The sequence below is a fragment of the Pelecanus crispus genome, chromosome 5 (assembly GCF_030463565.1).
Source record: "Pelecanus crispus isolate bPelCri1 chromosome 5, bPelCri1.pri, whole genome shotgun sequence".
In the NCBI taxonomy this organism is placed as follows: Eukaryota; Metazoa; Chordata; class Aves; order Pelecaniformes; family Pelecanidae; genus Pelecanus; species Pelecanus crispus.
This window is the reverse complement of record NC_134647.1, coordinates 64,636,209-64,652,686: the sequence shown is the minus strand read 5'-3', so window position 1 is coordinate 64,652,686 and position 16,478 is coordinate 64,636,209. Positions and strand designations below refer to the sequence as shown.

Below are 16,478 nucleotides of genomic sequence, written 5' to 3'. Positions count from 1 at the left end.
GAGCCTGCTTCTTTCCTTTTACGAAGCTCCTCATGAACATATCGCATGGGTGTAGCAGAGCTTTCATTGATTTCTAAAGCTGGGAGGATGAAGTAGAAGGGCAGAGTCAGTATCCTTTCCTTACTGCACTCGCTTGCTTGGACCTCTTTTCTGCTCTCCCTGACTGTTGGGTGACCTAGGAGACTCCCCTTGGCAATCCTTGTCATGGGTGACTTCTGACTGCTGTCGCTTCCCAGATTGCCGGGAAGTGCTTTCAGTCAAGGAGTAACTGTTTACCTTGACTCCTAAAACAGATGGGGCATACTCTACTGTTAATTTTTTTTTTTTTTTAGTGCAAGATTTTTATGCTGCATCTTCAGATCACAAGAAACCCATCCCTGCACATTCTCACATGCTTTATGTCCATGGGGGATAGCAATGCTGCTGGTCATTTTGATATATACCTAGTACCAAAGGAATCTACAGGGTCATTTTCTACTGCTGCTGTAGAAGAGAGGATTATCTTTATCTCTGAAATTGCTCCCTTAGTGCTCATTAACTAGAACATACAGTAATTGAGAAGCTGGTAGGAAAAGATTTTGTCTAATAGTAGCCCTGATCTCTAAAATGGAGTTTAACCACATAATAATTACACACTGAAATGTTTGACCAGTATGACTGATATAAACAAGCCAACCATGGAATTGAGTGCCTGAAAAGAGGTTTTATTTCAGATTAATTTCATCTCATGCTGTATATACAAGATATTTGTATGCTTTCAGGTCAGGCAACTGATTCTGAAGAAGATGTGGTTTTAGCTGCATGAACTCTTTTGAACTTCCTTCCACCTGCAGGGTCTTTGAATGTCAGGAGAAACAGACAACTTTGTTTTACTGGTATTATTCTCCAATATGTTAAAAAACCAGAAAGGTAATACAAAAGTTCTCTTGAAGATAAACATCCTGCACTCCAACTTATTGGGGAGAAAAATGCAAAAGATAGACCTCTTGAAAAAGCTAGCACAATATTTTGACTTTACACTAAGAATTAATAAAATACAGACCTTTTTTCCCTGTGAGGAGATAGTTTAATGTCATCACCTCCTTCTGTATAAGCTAAATGGTGAGGTTTGGTTACTGCCCCCAATATTTGAATATACACCCAAAGTCAAGTGCAAAAGTTTTGGCTGTACATACTTGTTTTAAATTTCCAGTATGAGATTCAGCCTAGCATTTCAGAGGCAGTGGTGTGGCTGTCAATAGAATAGAAACTCTTGGAGACAGGAACTCTGAGAAATTGCGTGTGTTGTCTGATCATAAAGTGCTCCATACATTGCATCTGTCAGGAAGTGGGCACCTTCCTTACAGTGAAGAACCAATATCATTTACAGCAAAGAGAAAGATCTAAGTGGTATGTAAAACTGAAGACCTGTTTTCCACCCATGAATTTAATATCATGACCTTCTTTTCATCTAACAGTAAGGTAGTATAACTGTATTTCTAGAAGATTATGGTCATGGGCATTAGTGTATTCTTGATATTTTCTGCTCTGCTATTCCTCTTAATTAATCTCTATTGTGGAGGATGTTTTACTTCCTGTCTACACATCAGAATGTGCTTTATGTGAACCGTTCTCAATAGAATTGACTGTGAAAATAGGTGTGTTTTATTTTAAAAAGGAGTTTTGTCAACTCTGCCCAGAAGATTTGTTGAATTTAGTAAATGCTACAGATACACACTAAAAGCCATGATATTGGCAGGGAGGTATATGGGCGCTCCCACTGTGCCTTTCACTGCCTCTCACCCACCAAATCTTTAGCTAAATAGGGAAGCGTGGTGCAGTTCCAGGAACTGTCAGTCTTACTGCTTCAACTGTGGTTATAGTCAGCAGCCAGAGAGAAGGCTCTTGGGGGGGTGTCCTTAAATTCTGAAAGTTTAATGAATCTAGATTCGTTCTTCTAAGCTCTTGAGAAATCTCTATCACCATGATTTAATTATTGAAACAATCTCTTTTTGCAATACAAAACTCAATGTGCATTATGGTAGCGGAGACAAATGCAGACAGGACCTGCCATCAGGCTCCCTGGTGACAGGACTGAGAGGGATGGGTTGCATTGCTTGTGTTTGGGGTGACCATGATGTCCTTTGTACTTCATAAGTCCAGTGAAGACTATAAGGTCATAAAGGGATTTTTTAAGTCTGTGAGGAAATACTGCTGCAATAGGAGGAATTTGCTGCTTAAGCCAGTTTCTTTTTCAGAGTTTCTGTTACTATAGCCACCTTATTTCTAGTAGGAACTGCTGGAAAAGATGGAAATTGGAAAAAAAATTGTCCCCTGCCTTGTGCAACAGGTGCAGTTTGCAGTTGTGAGCATAGGCTGAGCTGAATCTTGTTCACATGCACAGAGAATGGCTGCAGGCAGCCTTGTCAGTAACTACCACAAGAACTTGGGATTTCTGCAGAAGTATTTCATACCTCTTGGAAAGATGCCAAGCAGAATTTATTTGCTTAAGGTGAAATCTTTCTCTGTGGCTAGATAAGACATTGAATACTTTTGAACTTTCAAATTGCTATGGGACAGCCTGATCTAGCATGGTTGTATTTAATATACAGACAGATAATGAAAGATACTTCTTAATCAGATAGAGTTCTTTGATGCACCTTTTTGTTTTAAATATAGCACACTAAGTTGAGGGAGAGGAAGGGAGTTCTTGTAATAACATACACATTTGTTTTTCTGTTTAGTAAATTGACAGGTGTTTGGTTTTTCTTGTGTCTGCCCAGGAAACCACGTCTTGTCTCCTGGAGAGTCTGTTGGAAAAGGTCTAACGCCAGAAGCTTCAAAAGATCTCGGTCTCCCTGAAGGGATTGCGGTAGCAGCATCTCTCATTGATGCACATGCTGGAGGACTAGGTACTCAGTCATATATTTACTGTTCTTGGAAACAGGAATGTACTGAATTAATTTTAGAAAGCCATTTTTCTCACAGCCTGTTTTGTATCCATCAATTCGCTCTGATGCTATTCTTATGAAATAGCATAACTGAAATTAAAAAACCCTCACAATAACTGCTAATATTGAATGTCTGTTTATAGAAAGGGGCTAGTTTGTTTCTTTTCAGCTGGATTTCCAAATTGTTTGTTAAGTTCTGCTAGTTCCACTTTGAATTCCTGAACTGAAACACCATTGTGTTGGCATGTCAACGTGCTGAGAGTTTGCATCTTCTGTTGCTCAAAACTTTGGGGGTAGGCAAGAAAAATAAAAAATTAACATTTTAAGGGAGAAGTCTCATGTCTGAGACTTGTTCATAGCTAGTCTTCCTTCTTAGTTTTAGAAGTGATTCATGCTTTGTTTAAATAATGCAGTAGAGACTTTTTCACATACATTTATGCTAGCATAGGATATATACCAAAAACGCTGCTTTTGGTCTAAGGGGTTAGACTATGTAAGTACTGTGTATCTAACTAACAAGCAAAAGTAGAAGGGGAGCTGGCCACTGCACAGCATACCCCTTCTGTGACTTTGAACTTTTTACACATAACTGGAGTGGGAGGCCTGATGCTTAGATTTTTTTCTTTTCCAGCACAATATTCTGATATGCCCAGTTTCAATTGTGTTGAAATATATTTGGTGAGGCTCAATGGTTTCATTTTCTTACTATGCTGTTTGGCCTTACCTAAATACAGTCAATAACAAAGTGATTTAATGTAACTTTTTCAGCAGGAAATTGAGGTTTTTTTAGTTTGATAGTTTAGAAAAAAGTCTTACCTCAGAAAGTTTCAGTGTTATTGGAACAGTACTGTTCAATGGAAATCTATTGCTCATCGGAGTATTTTTCTCTAGATCTAAATGAAATATGATTAGTTGCTAAAGTACCAGTTTTGTTTCAAATATTTTGTGGTGTTTTAAATCTCATTTGTTCTTCCAGATGTTGTGGCCTGGAACTTTTAAAATCATGTTTAAATCCATTTACTATGCTTCTGATAACTGTTTCTGATGAGGTTAAGTAATCATGTAGATTGCTTTTCTTGTTACCTCAGAAGGATTAGGTAGAGATCCAGCTGCAAAAAGGAAGACTGAGTTTTAGCGTCATAGTTGTAGATGTGTTATGCTCCTACTGTGTGACTTACTTAAAAATCTGTTTGTGTCAATTAGTATCCTAATTGCATAAAAACGTGTTTAAAACTATGCGACCTACCAGTTTTGTGTTCTTGAAAAGGATGTAATAATAAGCTGGCCTGAAATAATAATCTTGCTGAAAAACTGGATTGTCACAGACCACATGAAAATGACAGTGGAGGGTCCTCCTTTAATTGGCATCATTATGTGAGTACTCGATTCAGAGCACAAAAAGATTGCCCAGTAAATTTCATGTGCTGAAATCAATGAATTGAATTTAAAGAAGAATAGAGAGCTGTTCATTTGCTATAGTCTTCTGTGAAGAAACTGTAACAGAAATATATAGCTACTGGCATCCAGCAGAGTAAGATTTCAGTGTATAGAGACAGTCTGCTTATGCTAGTCCTGTTTATCAGAATATGTTTTCCCAGATGGCACCACAAACACTAGCAGACTACTGAAATGATTGCCAGGAGAAAAAAAAAATGTATAGGTTGTTGTTAGAGAGGGAGAGAGGCGTTACAGAGGGAAGGGTCGGTAACGCAATGGGAGAACCTGCATGCTAATCACACGATAACCGAGTAGAGTCTGGGAAAAGAGGAAGATTTAAGACGGAACTCATCCTTCTTGAATCTGGAAGGGTAATAAATAGGTAGGGAAACTACTAAAAAAAGACAATAAAAAGAAAAAGATTTGGATAGCAAAAGAGACAGCAGGAGCACAAAGAGAGCTGAAGTGCAAATGTATGTAAAGAGAATGAATAGTGTGGCTACATCGCAAATACTGAATAACTCTGCTTCATCCATAGCTGTTAATAACAAGAACCTAAATCTTTTTCAAGTCTAGTTTAACCTATAGCGTGTAGAACACAGAGAAAATCCTGAAGGAAAAATGGAAAAGCAAAAGGAGAACACGGATAATAGAACTAGGAAGTGAAACTTTGTTCTGATTAAAAGATTTTAAGGATGGCAATGCACTAAAACATATTAATCTTTTAATAATGAAAAAGAGGCACAGAAGAAAAGAAAATAGAGAAGAGATATTCAAAACTGAATTAAAATGTGAGAATATTGGAAATAAATAACTCCTGTAGTTGATGTAAAACTTTTGTTTTGAAAAGGTACTGATGTGTATTTTAGTACTTACTCTGCTGTGATCTGTATTGAAATATTGAAGTTTACAATTTGTTTGAAGGGTATGACTTGTACATTAGTAAGTATTAGATTAGTTTGTGGGACAACAAAATCCAATGGGTGTCATTATACTGATTCTTGAACACATTCTGCTGGTTATTTTAAAAATAGTCTGTAACACCAGAGTAACGAAAAGGGCTCTTCCGTATCCTGCAGGCTAAACCAAAATTACATGATGGACATCTTGTTTTCAGTATTAATAACTTTTGATGCACTGTTCAAATCTGCTTTTGGCTGGATATAAAGTCTGTTTTTGCTGAACAGGTTCCTGAAGTTTATGCAGGCTTCAAAGTTTTGAGTAAAAGGTAAAGATAAAGAATTATGTAATATGTATGCCTGTGGAGGTCATCTATGACTCCTGAATCAGACCAGGTGATACCTATTATAGAAAAGTAAAAATCTAAAAGCTGAGTAGTTATGTCTTACATTTTGACCTACTGTACCAATTTAAAAGAGCCTACAGATGAAAATGTGAGTATGGGAGGCCAGTCTTTTGGGACTGGCCTCATAAAAATAATGTTTACGTTCCACCTTCTAAAAAGACATCAGCATTGTTTCAGCAGAAGTAGATAATTTATTGTACAGTATCTAAAATACTTTGTCACTGTGGAAGAGATCCAAAGTACGCAAGCTAAGCGTTGCCCGCTTCTCTAAAATCTCTCCTACAGTTTGTGTGGTATACAGACTTCTTGTTCTCAGTCTCTCTTGAGAATCTTCAAAAGATTTTGTGTCTGTCTCAGAGTATGAAAAATTCCAACTAAGTTAAAGGTGAAAGTGACTTATAACAGCAATTAAATTATTTTTAGCAAATAAAGTATCTAAGCTTTCCTTGTTATGAGAATGTACCAGACTTATTTGCTGTCTGACTTCAATTAATCACAAATAGGAAGGCTCTAGCAACTGTAAACACTAGTAAAGCCGCTAAGAAAATCCCACTGATTTCAAAAAGGCCCAGCATGCATATTTTGCAGAATGCATGTTTTCTTAGTGATTAAAAATATCTAAACATGAGGCTCTTCAATTTTGTGTTGTTTATGAAAATACATTTGCAGCATATGCAGATAACTCAGTTTAATAGATTTGTTCCCTCTGAAGTGTGAACAGTATTTTTAACTCCTTTAAGAAATTCTAATACAGTGTTGCCTAGTACAGGAAATTGCCTTTGAGACAACCCTATCCAAAATCCTTAATACGAACTCATGCATGTCTGTGTTTGAGCAATGAAAAATAAAGCGTAAGAGGTAGAAGTCATACTTTTAGCTTTCTTTTGTTCCATACAAATAAACTCCGTGTATGACAGCTATGCTACTACATAGTTACAAGCCAGCTAGGATAAAGGGACATAAGGACAGATTTTTAAAGACTGTACAGTTTTAGATCTTAATTTTTTGGTTATTTAGGTAACTTCCAGCAATGATAATACCATGATAACTGTGGCAACCACGATAAGACAAACCTCAACAGACTGATTGCATGTGCCTTTTGCTGGGTGCAGCACAGCATGATGCAAGAATGCAACGTAGGAGAGGAGGAGGAGAGGGCAGTTGTTCCACTTTAGCCTCCCCTTAAGTGAATTAAGCATGATGTGATGCATGCTGAAGCTTGGTTGTAGGTCTGCCCCATTCTGTAAGCAAGCTTCTGGCTCCTCTCTGGCATCTCCTGGTGTATGTTTCTGCATCTTGCCCAGTTTGTCCTCCTTCCTGTCTTGTCCTGCATGCAGAAGCTCCTCAGAGGCAAGCACAGTTCCTCTTAGGGAAGTAGTAATCTTACTTTAGATGGTTCTGTCTGACATGGACAGAACAGCAGCAGCAGTCAAGACAACAAAACTGTCAGCCTTCCAGTCTCCTGCCAAGTTACCCCTTTCTCCAACTTATCCCCTGACAAAACACATCATACAGTATGTGCATGATAAACTGTGAACAAGTAAACATATTTGCAGTCTACCGTACTGCCTTTCACGACAGGGCAGTGTACTACCTAAGGGAATAAAGGTCAGGTTATAGTCAAAATAACATTTAAAAATTATGATGATAAACATGAACAGAGAAGAAATCATCTTGTGTCCTCATGTATCTAGAATAAAAATACATTTTAATGTGATTTGATAAAATAACTTTGTTTATTGACTAAGTAGACTTTTTTTTTGTTTGTGGCAGTGGTGCGAGATACTCGGCAATTATTTGTGTGCGGAAAAACTCTGTTTTATGAAGGTTGGTTTGCTCTTCTTTAAAATAGAATTTTAATTTTATTTTAATAGGAGTAATTGGGGCAGATGTGAAAGGACATAACCTGCCATGTGAGAACCAGCCAATTACATCCCGGGTTGCTATGATCTGTGGAACATCTTCATGCCACATGGGGGTAGGTTGTATGCATAGTCCTGCTTTGTGCAGAATATACTAACTAATGTTTTTGAAGGGAAAAATAACCTTTGTCCTTCTCACCCTTTTCCTTTTTCTTGAATTTTTTCTGGTAACTCTATCTTTACTATTGGATATTAATTATATATTACCATGCATTTGCTTTTAAGCAAGAACTTTAATAGTAGTAGAAATCAATACTGAAAAATGACATGGAAAGTAAAACCCACGATACTAGAGTGGCTTAAAGAGCAGCCTGAAATCTGAGCCAAAGACTCTGAGCTTGAGTTATCCATGACAAGCCTGTCACTAATGTGTTACAGAATAGTGTCTTTGGAGAAGGAGTGCACGTCTTCAGTCACAGCCCTTCTCCCCCACCTCTTCACTTAAATCAATATAAATCCTTCTACCTCTGAACATTGCCATGATGTATAGAATTATGATATGTATCATGACTAAAAAGAAAAACCCCAATAAGCAATTTTCACTTTGCTAATTTTTCTCAGTGAATTAATACAAAAGCTTTTTCTGAGATTGCAATTAAAATTTAGTGTCTGCTTTTGAAATGATACCTTTTTAAAATGTATGAGTCTGAAAGCATTCCATTTAGATAAGTACCCTTTTCTGCCACATTTTTTATTTAAAACTCATTTCGATCTTAAATTTAGACTGACTATAACTTGGATTTTTCCAAAATGAGTAAATGGCAGTGGGAGTGCTAGAGGTGTTAGAGAGGACTAACATGCTTCATGGAGAGAACTCCAGTAGAGAAAAAGAAAGGAAACTGATAATAAAATGTCAGGCTTAACAGTAAGTTAAGTTGTCTTCGTAGTAACAGCATGAATATATAATGATCTTGAGCATGAATAAATGGTGATCTTGTCACATGGACTGTAGTTCAGCAAAGCGTTTAAGCACATGATTGAATTTAAAGACGTGAATAATCCCTGTATTGTGAAGCAGAGCATTTAACAAAAGCTTAAATCCTGTAGACCAGTGGGAATATATTTGGATTCCTTCCTAAACAAGAGTTTCAAACCTCAAACTCCACCACTCTTAGCTTACTCTGTTTCTGAAAAATTACATTGGTATCTCTTTGTCTATCACCCCTGCAAATACCAGCTCTCAGGGAAGAAGTCACCCTTCAATCCTACCACTACTTTTATTATTTCCATTTTTTTTTGATGGAGGCTTCTGCCCTTTTAGAAGAATCTGTTTGTGTGAACTCTTCCTAACCTGTTTCATTTAGCTGAGTTAGTTTAAATCGTTAAAATTAGTTGGGTTAATAGGGACATAATACTGGACCAAAATGAGCTGAGAAGCTCGCAGACAGTTTCCCCAAAGGGTCTAAGGGCAATGTTAAGCAGCTGGAAATGGGCCAGCTGGCTCTAACTTATTTCTTTAGTATAACTAGCCCTGGAGGAGGACACGTGTGTGTTTGTTTATTAATTTTTAATACATGTATATTGGTAAGTTCTAACGTAGACCCAGTTCGCAACTATAGTTTGTTTTGCTTCTGAAACTACATCATGGCATATCAGTATAAACACTTTCATGGCACTTTTTGTGTGCATACTCCACAACCATGAGAGATGTGGCTCCATTAAATCTGCTAATGTACCAAAAGTGACATGGTAAAGTCCGTGTTGATGTTAATCAATGTTCTGTTCTGTCATTAAAGCAACCCCAAAGTCATACAGAGACTGCACACCATAGACAAGGTAGAACCTTTTAAAGCTCTTAATCACTTGAATGCAAGCTCAGGAATAGATGCTTGTGTAGTTTTTGGCTAGATTTAAGTAGATTTTTGTTTAAATGTAACTACTCAGCATTTTATAATAATTTCCTTAACTGCCTGCCTTCACTCATCTGCTCAGAGGTATAACAATCTCTAGCCAGCAGACAATAAGCAAATTCTAAACTTCTCTGGATTTAATCTGTGAAAGGGCTTTGGTTTACTGTTCTTTTATCTGTTACCTGCATAGTCTGCATGAAGTGAATGTAGAGCACACAGAGCAGTTGTATTTGTGTTTTAATGAGACCTGTATGCAGCTGCATTTGGCTGAAATTAGCTGTTCCTTTTTTTAATTAGGGCTATAAAATGAAAGTATATTATACTTGTGTTTTGATAGAAATATATATTTTCTCTCTCCGTGTGCACCAAGGGACCCTCAGGGCTACAGAGATTAATCATCGAGTTTAATTTAATGCAGTGGGAGAGAGACCTGTGTGGTCAGGCGGGCATTAAAAAGTGCCTTTGATCTGCCTCAGGTGCACTGAGCCCCAGTGAGCCAGCAACAATAATACCTTTGTGAGATGATCAGAGACGAGAGAGGGAGAAAATGGCCTGTGTGGAAACTCAAGGCCGTCCTTTGTTGTGGTTCTGGCAAACGAAAGAGCCAACTGTCAGGAGAAATTCAGAAAACAGAAAGCAGGGTGAAAGTACGGCTGGATTTCTTTCAAGGGATCGTAACAGGAAACTGTTCAAAATCATCTGCTATTGCTTTCTTTTCTCCCCCCTTCCTCCTTTTTTGATGAGGGCAGGGGTACTACTGTTGGCGTATGTGTGTTGGTACAGTATTTCCATTCTCTAGACCCAATACTCCATGAGTCACCGAAGCAGGCATTGCTTGAACACAGCATTTACTTTAAACTTCAAGAGAAACTACTCTATGACCCAGTTTTCATTACCTCAAGGACTCTAGAGATCTTGAACAAAAGACTTTGCTAATCATGCCTTTGATATTTTAGAAAGTACAAATGTGGAACCTAATTTTACTCATGGCTATAATAGTTTAATTTGTGGTAGAACTACCATTTTTAAGTGAGGATACGCTTTTGGAATTAACCACTGACAGTTTGGGGTAATCACTTACACACAAAGCATTTTGTGTTTCTGTTGAGATACTCGAATAGCTCATGAAAGAAGCAAAAAGCATGTTGTAATTAGGTTACTGATCCAAGTCCAGGTCTGAGTTGGTAGTTAATGAAAGTCACTGCCACCTCAGGGCTCATCCATTATCCATGAGGAAAAAGAAAAGAAAAGATGGTTTTCTGAATATTTTCGGACAGTTATTCATTTTACATGATTCTCTGCTGCCTCCTTTGCCCTAGCAAAAGTAATTGGCAGAATTTGCATTTGGAATAGCAAATAAGTTGTCCTTTTGCTAGTGAAGGATTGTCCCTTCATTTAGGGGTGAGATTCATTTGATGCAGCTTTGATCTGCCTGTGCAGTGTAGGTATTCCTTTCAAGTGACGGATACTCAGTGGCTGACTTTTCTGAGTGGGCTGCTGCATGTCATCATGCTTTGTAGACAGGGTCTGTAAGCTCCAGCACCCACATTAGGTTTGTAACTTTTAGGAGACTTTCCTTGTGTAGCTATGGTGACTACACAAAATGTGTGAGTAGTTTTTCACAGTAAAATAGCAGCAGGTTTGAGGCCTTCAAATAGGAGCTTGCATGTTATTCCTAACTAGTAGTTTGCATGGGTCTAACAGACATGCCCTAACTTCTGGGAATAAGGTAATTGGTTTCCCTAAAAGCCTGTCTTCCTGCCAGTGTCTTAGGGGTTTTATGGGATATTTTAAAGGTTTCAAAAATCCTTTGTTTTCTTCTGAAACCTTTATGTGATCGGGGCGGAGGGGGATTTTGGGTACAGCTATCTGTATCATCTTGTCCCAGTCCTGAACACAAGCATGCTTGCCCTTTTGCAGATCTGTAAAACCACCAAGAATTGAGTTAACTCTCGGGTGCCAGTTAGCAAACAGCGAAACAGTAATATGAACAAGCGGTGTGACAGGGGTACTTGTACACAGAAATTTCCTAATATTCCCTGGAGCAAGTGATCTAGCAGTACTGCTGCTTCTTTCTGGTAGATAAATCTTGCAGTTTCCCAGACCTGATATCAGCATAGCACTCTTCTTGTGGGCACTAAATTAACGTAATAAAACTCTTTTTTTCCTCAAAGTAAAATGTTTCATTAAACTGTAAGGTTTTTGTCAAAGAGAGGACAGGTTTGAGTAAACTTATGTGGCACCTAACAGACTGGGACAAGACTGGGACTGGTTTTTGGTAGCCAGAGGTTGTGAAAGGAATTTGAAGTAATGTAAAATGGTAAGCAGAAATAAATGATAGTTCTGGAGTGGGAATACTGAGAGTGCTGAGGGTTTTGCAGTCACAAGGGCATAGTGCCTCTTCCCCCAGACCGGGACTTTTATGGAACACAAGGAAGACATGCATACAGAGCTGCAAGATCCAGAAAGATTGAAGCCCATTGTGAGAGAGAACTGGGATCATCTTTTGCAACACCCCATCTGCTCTTTTGTTGTCTGCAGTATGGGGTCCTTGCTAATCTTGCATGTGTACAGGACATGCGCTATTTATGCATATTGGATAAAGTAGGAGAGATCCACATAAAATAGCCCTGTTCATAAAATGTGTATAAACCCTCATTTCTGCCTATTTTGTGGTGAATTAGGCTCACTTAGAGATCAGTGTTCTGCTTTGCACTTGTCCCAGAACAGTTTTTCCATTTTGAAAATATTTGTCATTCTTGCTCTAACACCTTTTTGGATTCACAGCTGAAGGAAGTAGCCAGGACAGCTTCTAGTGGGAACATTGTCTGGCTTGATTTCAGCTTACTGAGGCAGGAGGGTCTGAATTTGCTGGCATTTTGAGTCCCAAATATACAAGGTTTGTGTTCCTTCCTATCCAGAGTCTGTGATATTTTTTTCTGTCTTCGTTTGGTGATGTGGTCTGTGTGCTTCTTCAGTCATTCCTTCTTATCAGCTCTCTGTACTCAAAACTTCTTTTCTGGGATTGTCAGGGAATCTTTTCAGGTTTAGATGGAGTCTCTTCCTTTGCATCTGTTTTTGTTACTATCTGACTCTTGTCATTGGGAACTGACTCACCTGGCTTGGTGCGCAATTCTTTGTTCCCTGGGTGATAATGTGTACGTGGTTTGAAGCTTATAATTTAGTAATTTTTTAAATTGGAGAGGCACAAGTAGTTTATGTTCTATCTTTTCAGATTTACTGCATGATCTAAAAGACAGAGCAACTACACAAACAGCAAAATGGGAAGATCATTTTGCTGTCCCAGTGTTTACTATGGATTATTTCAGGAAGAATATCCCATACTCTCTTTTACCAAGCCTGACTAGTCTTTGCCTGTTTTCTGCTAAAGGAACTTCAGCCCAATTTGCTTATTCTAAATTTGTTCATTTGATTCTCGTGATGACTGGCAAACACAATAGAGCTTCTTTGCTCCACAATATCCGGCCAAGCTGCCAGCTTTGTTCACACAAATAGAGTGTAAAGCACGTTTCCACCCCCAAAGCATGCACAGTACGTGTCCTTTGCAGTACATCCTGGAGTGGAGACTACAGAGACATGCTGGCTCAAAGTGTTCTCATAGCCTGATCTCTGTAATCTCGGTGGGAGCCAGACCAGCAAGTGGATTCAGTATATTTTGGCTCCGATACGAGAGTCTCCTCTTCAGAACATGCCACGTTGTTAAAGCAGCAGACTTTTGAGTAATTACTACACTCAGCTGCTTGAAATCATCTGTGATGAGGGGAAAACTTGCAGGGACTAAATAGGCTGGTACTTGCATTGCCAGCTATATTTAATCTAGTGGGATGGCACTAAGCAGTGCGTTTCTGGAGGGTGAGTCGGAGGACTGCGTGCAGCACTTCAGCCTTGCACTCTTCAGTCACTGCTGCACATGCATCCCTGACGTGAAACGTGCAGTCTCCGAGAGGACAGGGCCAGAAGCTCAGGGCAATGTGTCCAAGTGCCAACTGGCCATGACCCAGGGTTTAGCAAAGGCAGCAATTTGTCCTTCTCCTGACCAGGGGAAAGGGGCTGGGTTTGGGAGGGTCAGGCAAGTGGGGAGAAGGGGGAGGAATGCAGTAGGAAAAAAATAAATACAAAAGCAAACCTATTGAAGCTAGGGCAGCCTAGACAAGTTTTTGAAATGATCTGTGCTAGCTTTATGAAATTGATAAGCGCTTGCCCCCTTGGTTTTTTAATATTCTTCTGTAAGGCCTGTTCTGCACATGAGTCACAGAGCTAGTGTCTTTCAAATGGGAGAAATAAATTAGTACTGCAGGAACCTCTCCCTTGCTCTGTCTTCGTTCAGTTCAGTTCTGCTGGCTTATATATTGCATTTGGCAGCAGTCACAGTGCTGACTTCCCAGCTAATGAAGATGTTTTACATTCAGGGAGGGCTGCATGAAATGAAAACCACATTTACTTCACGGCTGTTGTTACAGGTTGCCCGTCCTTAGTGTACAGAGGTTTAGCCTTCTGAGGAAAAGGTCACAGAGTCTGTTCAGGTGCCTTTTCAGCCTGTGGCCTTAGAAGGGTTATATATCCATAAAATTGCCACCACCTTCTACTTGTCCCTCAAAGAAGTCATCCACACCCTTTTTTAATGAGACTGTCTCATTCCATGTTCTAGCATCCTTGGTTTGAAAAAGAAACAAACAAAACTGTAGTATCCCCTTTGCTGGCATTAATTTGACATTGTGTGCTTTGTTTGCTTTGTTTTGTTTTTAAAGGGCAAAAAGGAAAATATTTCTGCTAGCAGGGTATATAAAAGATTGTTGCTTTTCTGACCTCCTTATTATATTAATAAAAGCTAGGAAGACTTCAGTAGTGGTGGGAGATCATGTGCAGGCAGCCTCTGAAACCCAAAGCACTTACTTGCAGAACTAGTAAACCACAAAGCTTAAGATCTTGAAATGTAAATAGGAAGTTGGAGAGTTTACTTCAGAGCCAGCAATGGTGAGTCTGTACAATGTTTATTTCTGCTTGCCTCCCAGCCTTTCCTAAAGCTTGGCAGAGATGAAAGGAAGGCTTTCTCAGTAAATGAGTTATTAAAAGTTGTTCTTATGAGCAAAATTCCTTTGTTCCTGGCCTGACATAATTCAAAGCTCAGGTATGCCACGGTGACTGGGAGAACGGGACATTCCTATTTAGTGTAGGCCTGTCAAGAGATATCCAAGTTTCGCACCCCATCACTTTGCCGGGAATCAACCTGTTCAGAGGAATGTAGCTGAAAGCAATACAATCTCTATTGTACATAAACTAGATAATGCTTAGTAACATGTCCAGAAAACTGTGCAGTCAACTCTCCTTCCCCTTTGTGAACAGATCATTTGAGTTCAGATACTCCAAGAATTGATGTGGACAGAGTGAATGCTTTGAAAAATATTCTGCTTGGAGATTATATGAAGGCTGATATTCTAGAGACGTCTCACTGACATCAGTGAAAATGCTTGCTTTGAAAATTCCAACAGATGTGGTGGTTATCATACTGCAGTTATCTGCAGGCTACCCTCTTGTGACACAGAGCCATGTATTAGGGTGTCGGATTTATAATACTAAGCCTTTCTGCATTGTCTTCTCTTTGATGGTCTTGGGGTTTTTTGCAACAGTGAATGAATGGGGTAAGAGAGTAGGAACTGCTATTCTGGTTTTATTAGGTGGGAGACCGAGGCACTTCATAGTTTAGTAGGTTTTTAATTGTTATGTCTTTACTTTTACAGACTGCACCTATGCAGTGCTTTGGGAGTGTATGACATCCGAGTTGGAAATTTTGCCTTGTATGTTGCAAGGTTCTTCCGTGTTCTAAAATGACAGCATTTACACACTACAGACAATAGTGTATTGCACTGTATGATAAACAATGTGTAAACCAGAGATCTGTTTTCTTCCTTCCTTGGATTTTCTATTCTTTTTGATGTGAGCACAATGGATATAAAGTCTTATGTTGGGCTTCCTCCAGGTCTGACCGCTAACAGTGCTCCTGTCCTGTTCCTCACTCCTTTTCCCACATTTTGCCTTAGAAAGAGTCAGCAAGAGAGACTGAGCTTCTTACGTACTTACGTTGACACTAGTAAGATTTATCTGGTCTTGCTGCTGGAAATACTGGGCTGCCTAATTTGGGCCTCTCTGCTTAAAGCAGTGTGGGATTGAAAGTTACCTGGTAGTAGATCTAGCTCTAGAAGCTAGCACTTTGCACCTTTATTTCCTAATTATAACCGTTGTATATTTTAATAGGGCTTGGGGGTGTTGTTTCTTCTGCTGTAGGAAGGAGATTGTATTCTGGATTCTGTAGCTAGGAAAGTTATAAAATTGTCTTCCTTCATTGATGTTCAGATAGCATAGCATCACTCCATTGTAGGGGACTTTGACTCGTTCTTTATGTATCATTATTCTCATTTTTGTTCATGAAAGTCCATCATCATCATCATCAGACCTTCATTATAACAGAAGTATTTTATCTTTCCTTTTCTATATTCTTCAAAGTGATGATATCAGATTTGACAGGTACAGCACTCTCATCAATGCTGCAAACTAACCAATTCTGATGGCTCCTCTCTAGACCCAGAAGAATGTATTAGTCCGAAGCCCACAATCTTGAGCAAACCTGGGTGTCTTCCTGGAGTGTTCTATTCTGAGGAGAGCTGGATGGGGGATTTCCCTTAGATCACAAGCATATTTATATATAATGAATGGCCTTTCCAGATCCCGTGTTTATCTTGGTTTTGTGAGTAGGCATGAATTTATTAAACAGCCTGCTTTTTCCGTGTGTCTAGATCTCATGGTGAATAAAAAAGACTCCTTTTTGTGCTCCTTTTCTTACAAGAACTTAACTGAACTGTAAAAGAATAACTGAAATACAGATAAAATGAGATATGATAAGGGATGTCCTTCGTCATCAGTTAGGTTGCCTCTAGGCCCTGAAACGCTTCAGTAGAATTTTCAAGGGAATAAAATAATTGTATGAAAAATGACTTATTAGTTTTCTGTTAGTTTT

The 16,478-nt window shown here is 38.9% G+C and overlaps 1 protein-coding gene across 1 annotated transcript in view; it reads left to right on the top strand.

The window, feature by feature from the left end:
• The window catches only part of FGGY (FGGY carbohydrate kinase domain containing), a 137,578-nt gene that overhangs the window by 60,067 nt on the left and 61,033 nt on the right, over positions 1–16,478 (top strand). The window contains exons 6-7 of the mRNA XM_075710850.1: positions 2,763–2,891; positions 7,548–7,651. Coding sequence (XP_075566965.1) covers positions 2,763–2,891; positions 7,548–7,651 — 233 coding nt within the window. The remainder of the gene's footprint in view (positions 1–2,762; positions 2,892–7,547; positions 7,652–16,478) is intronic.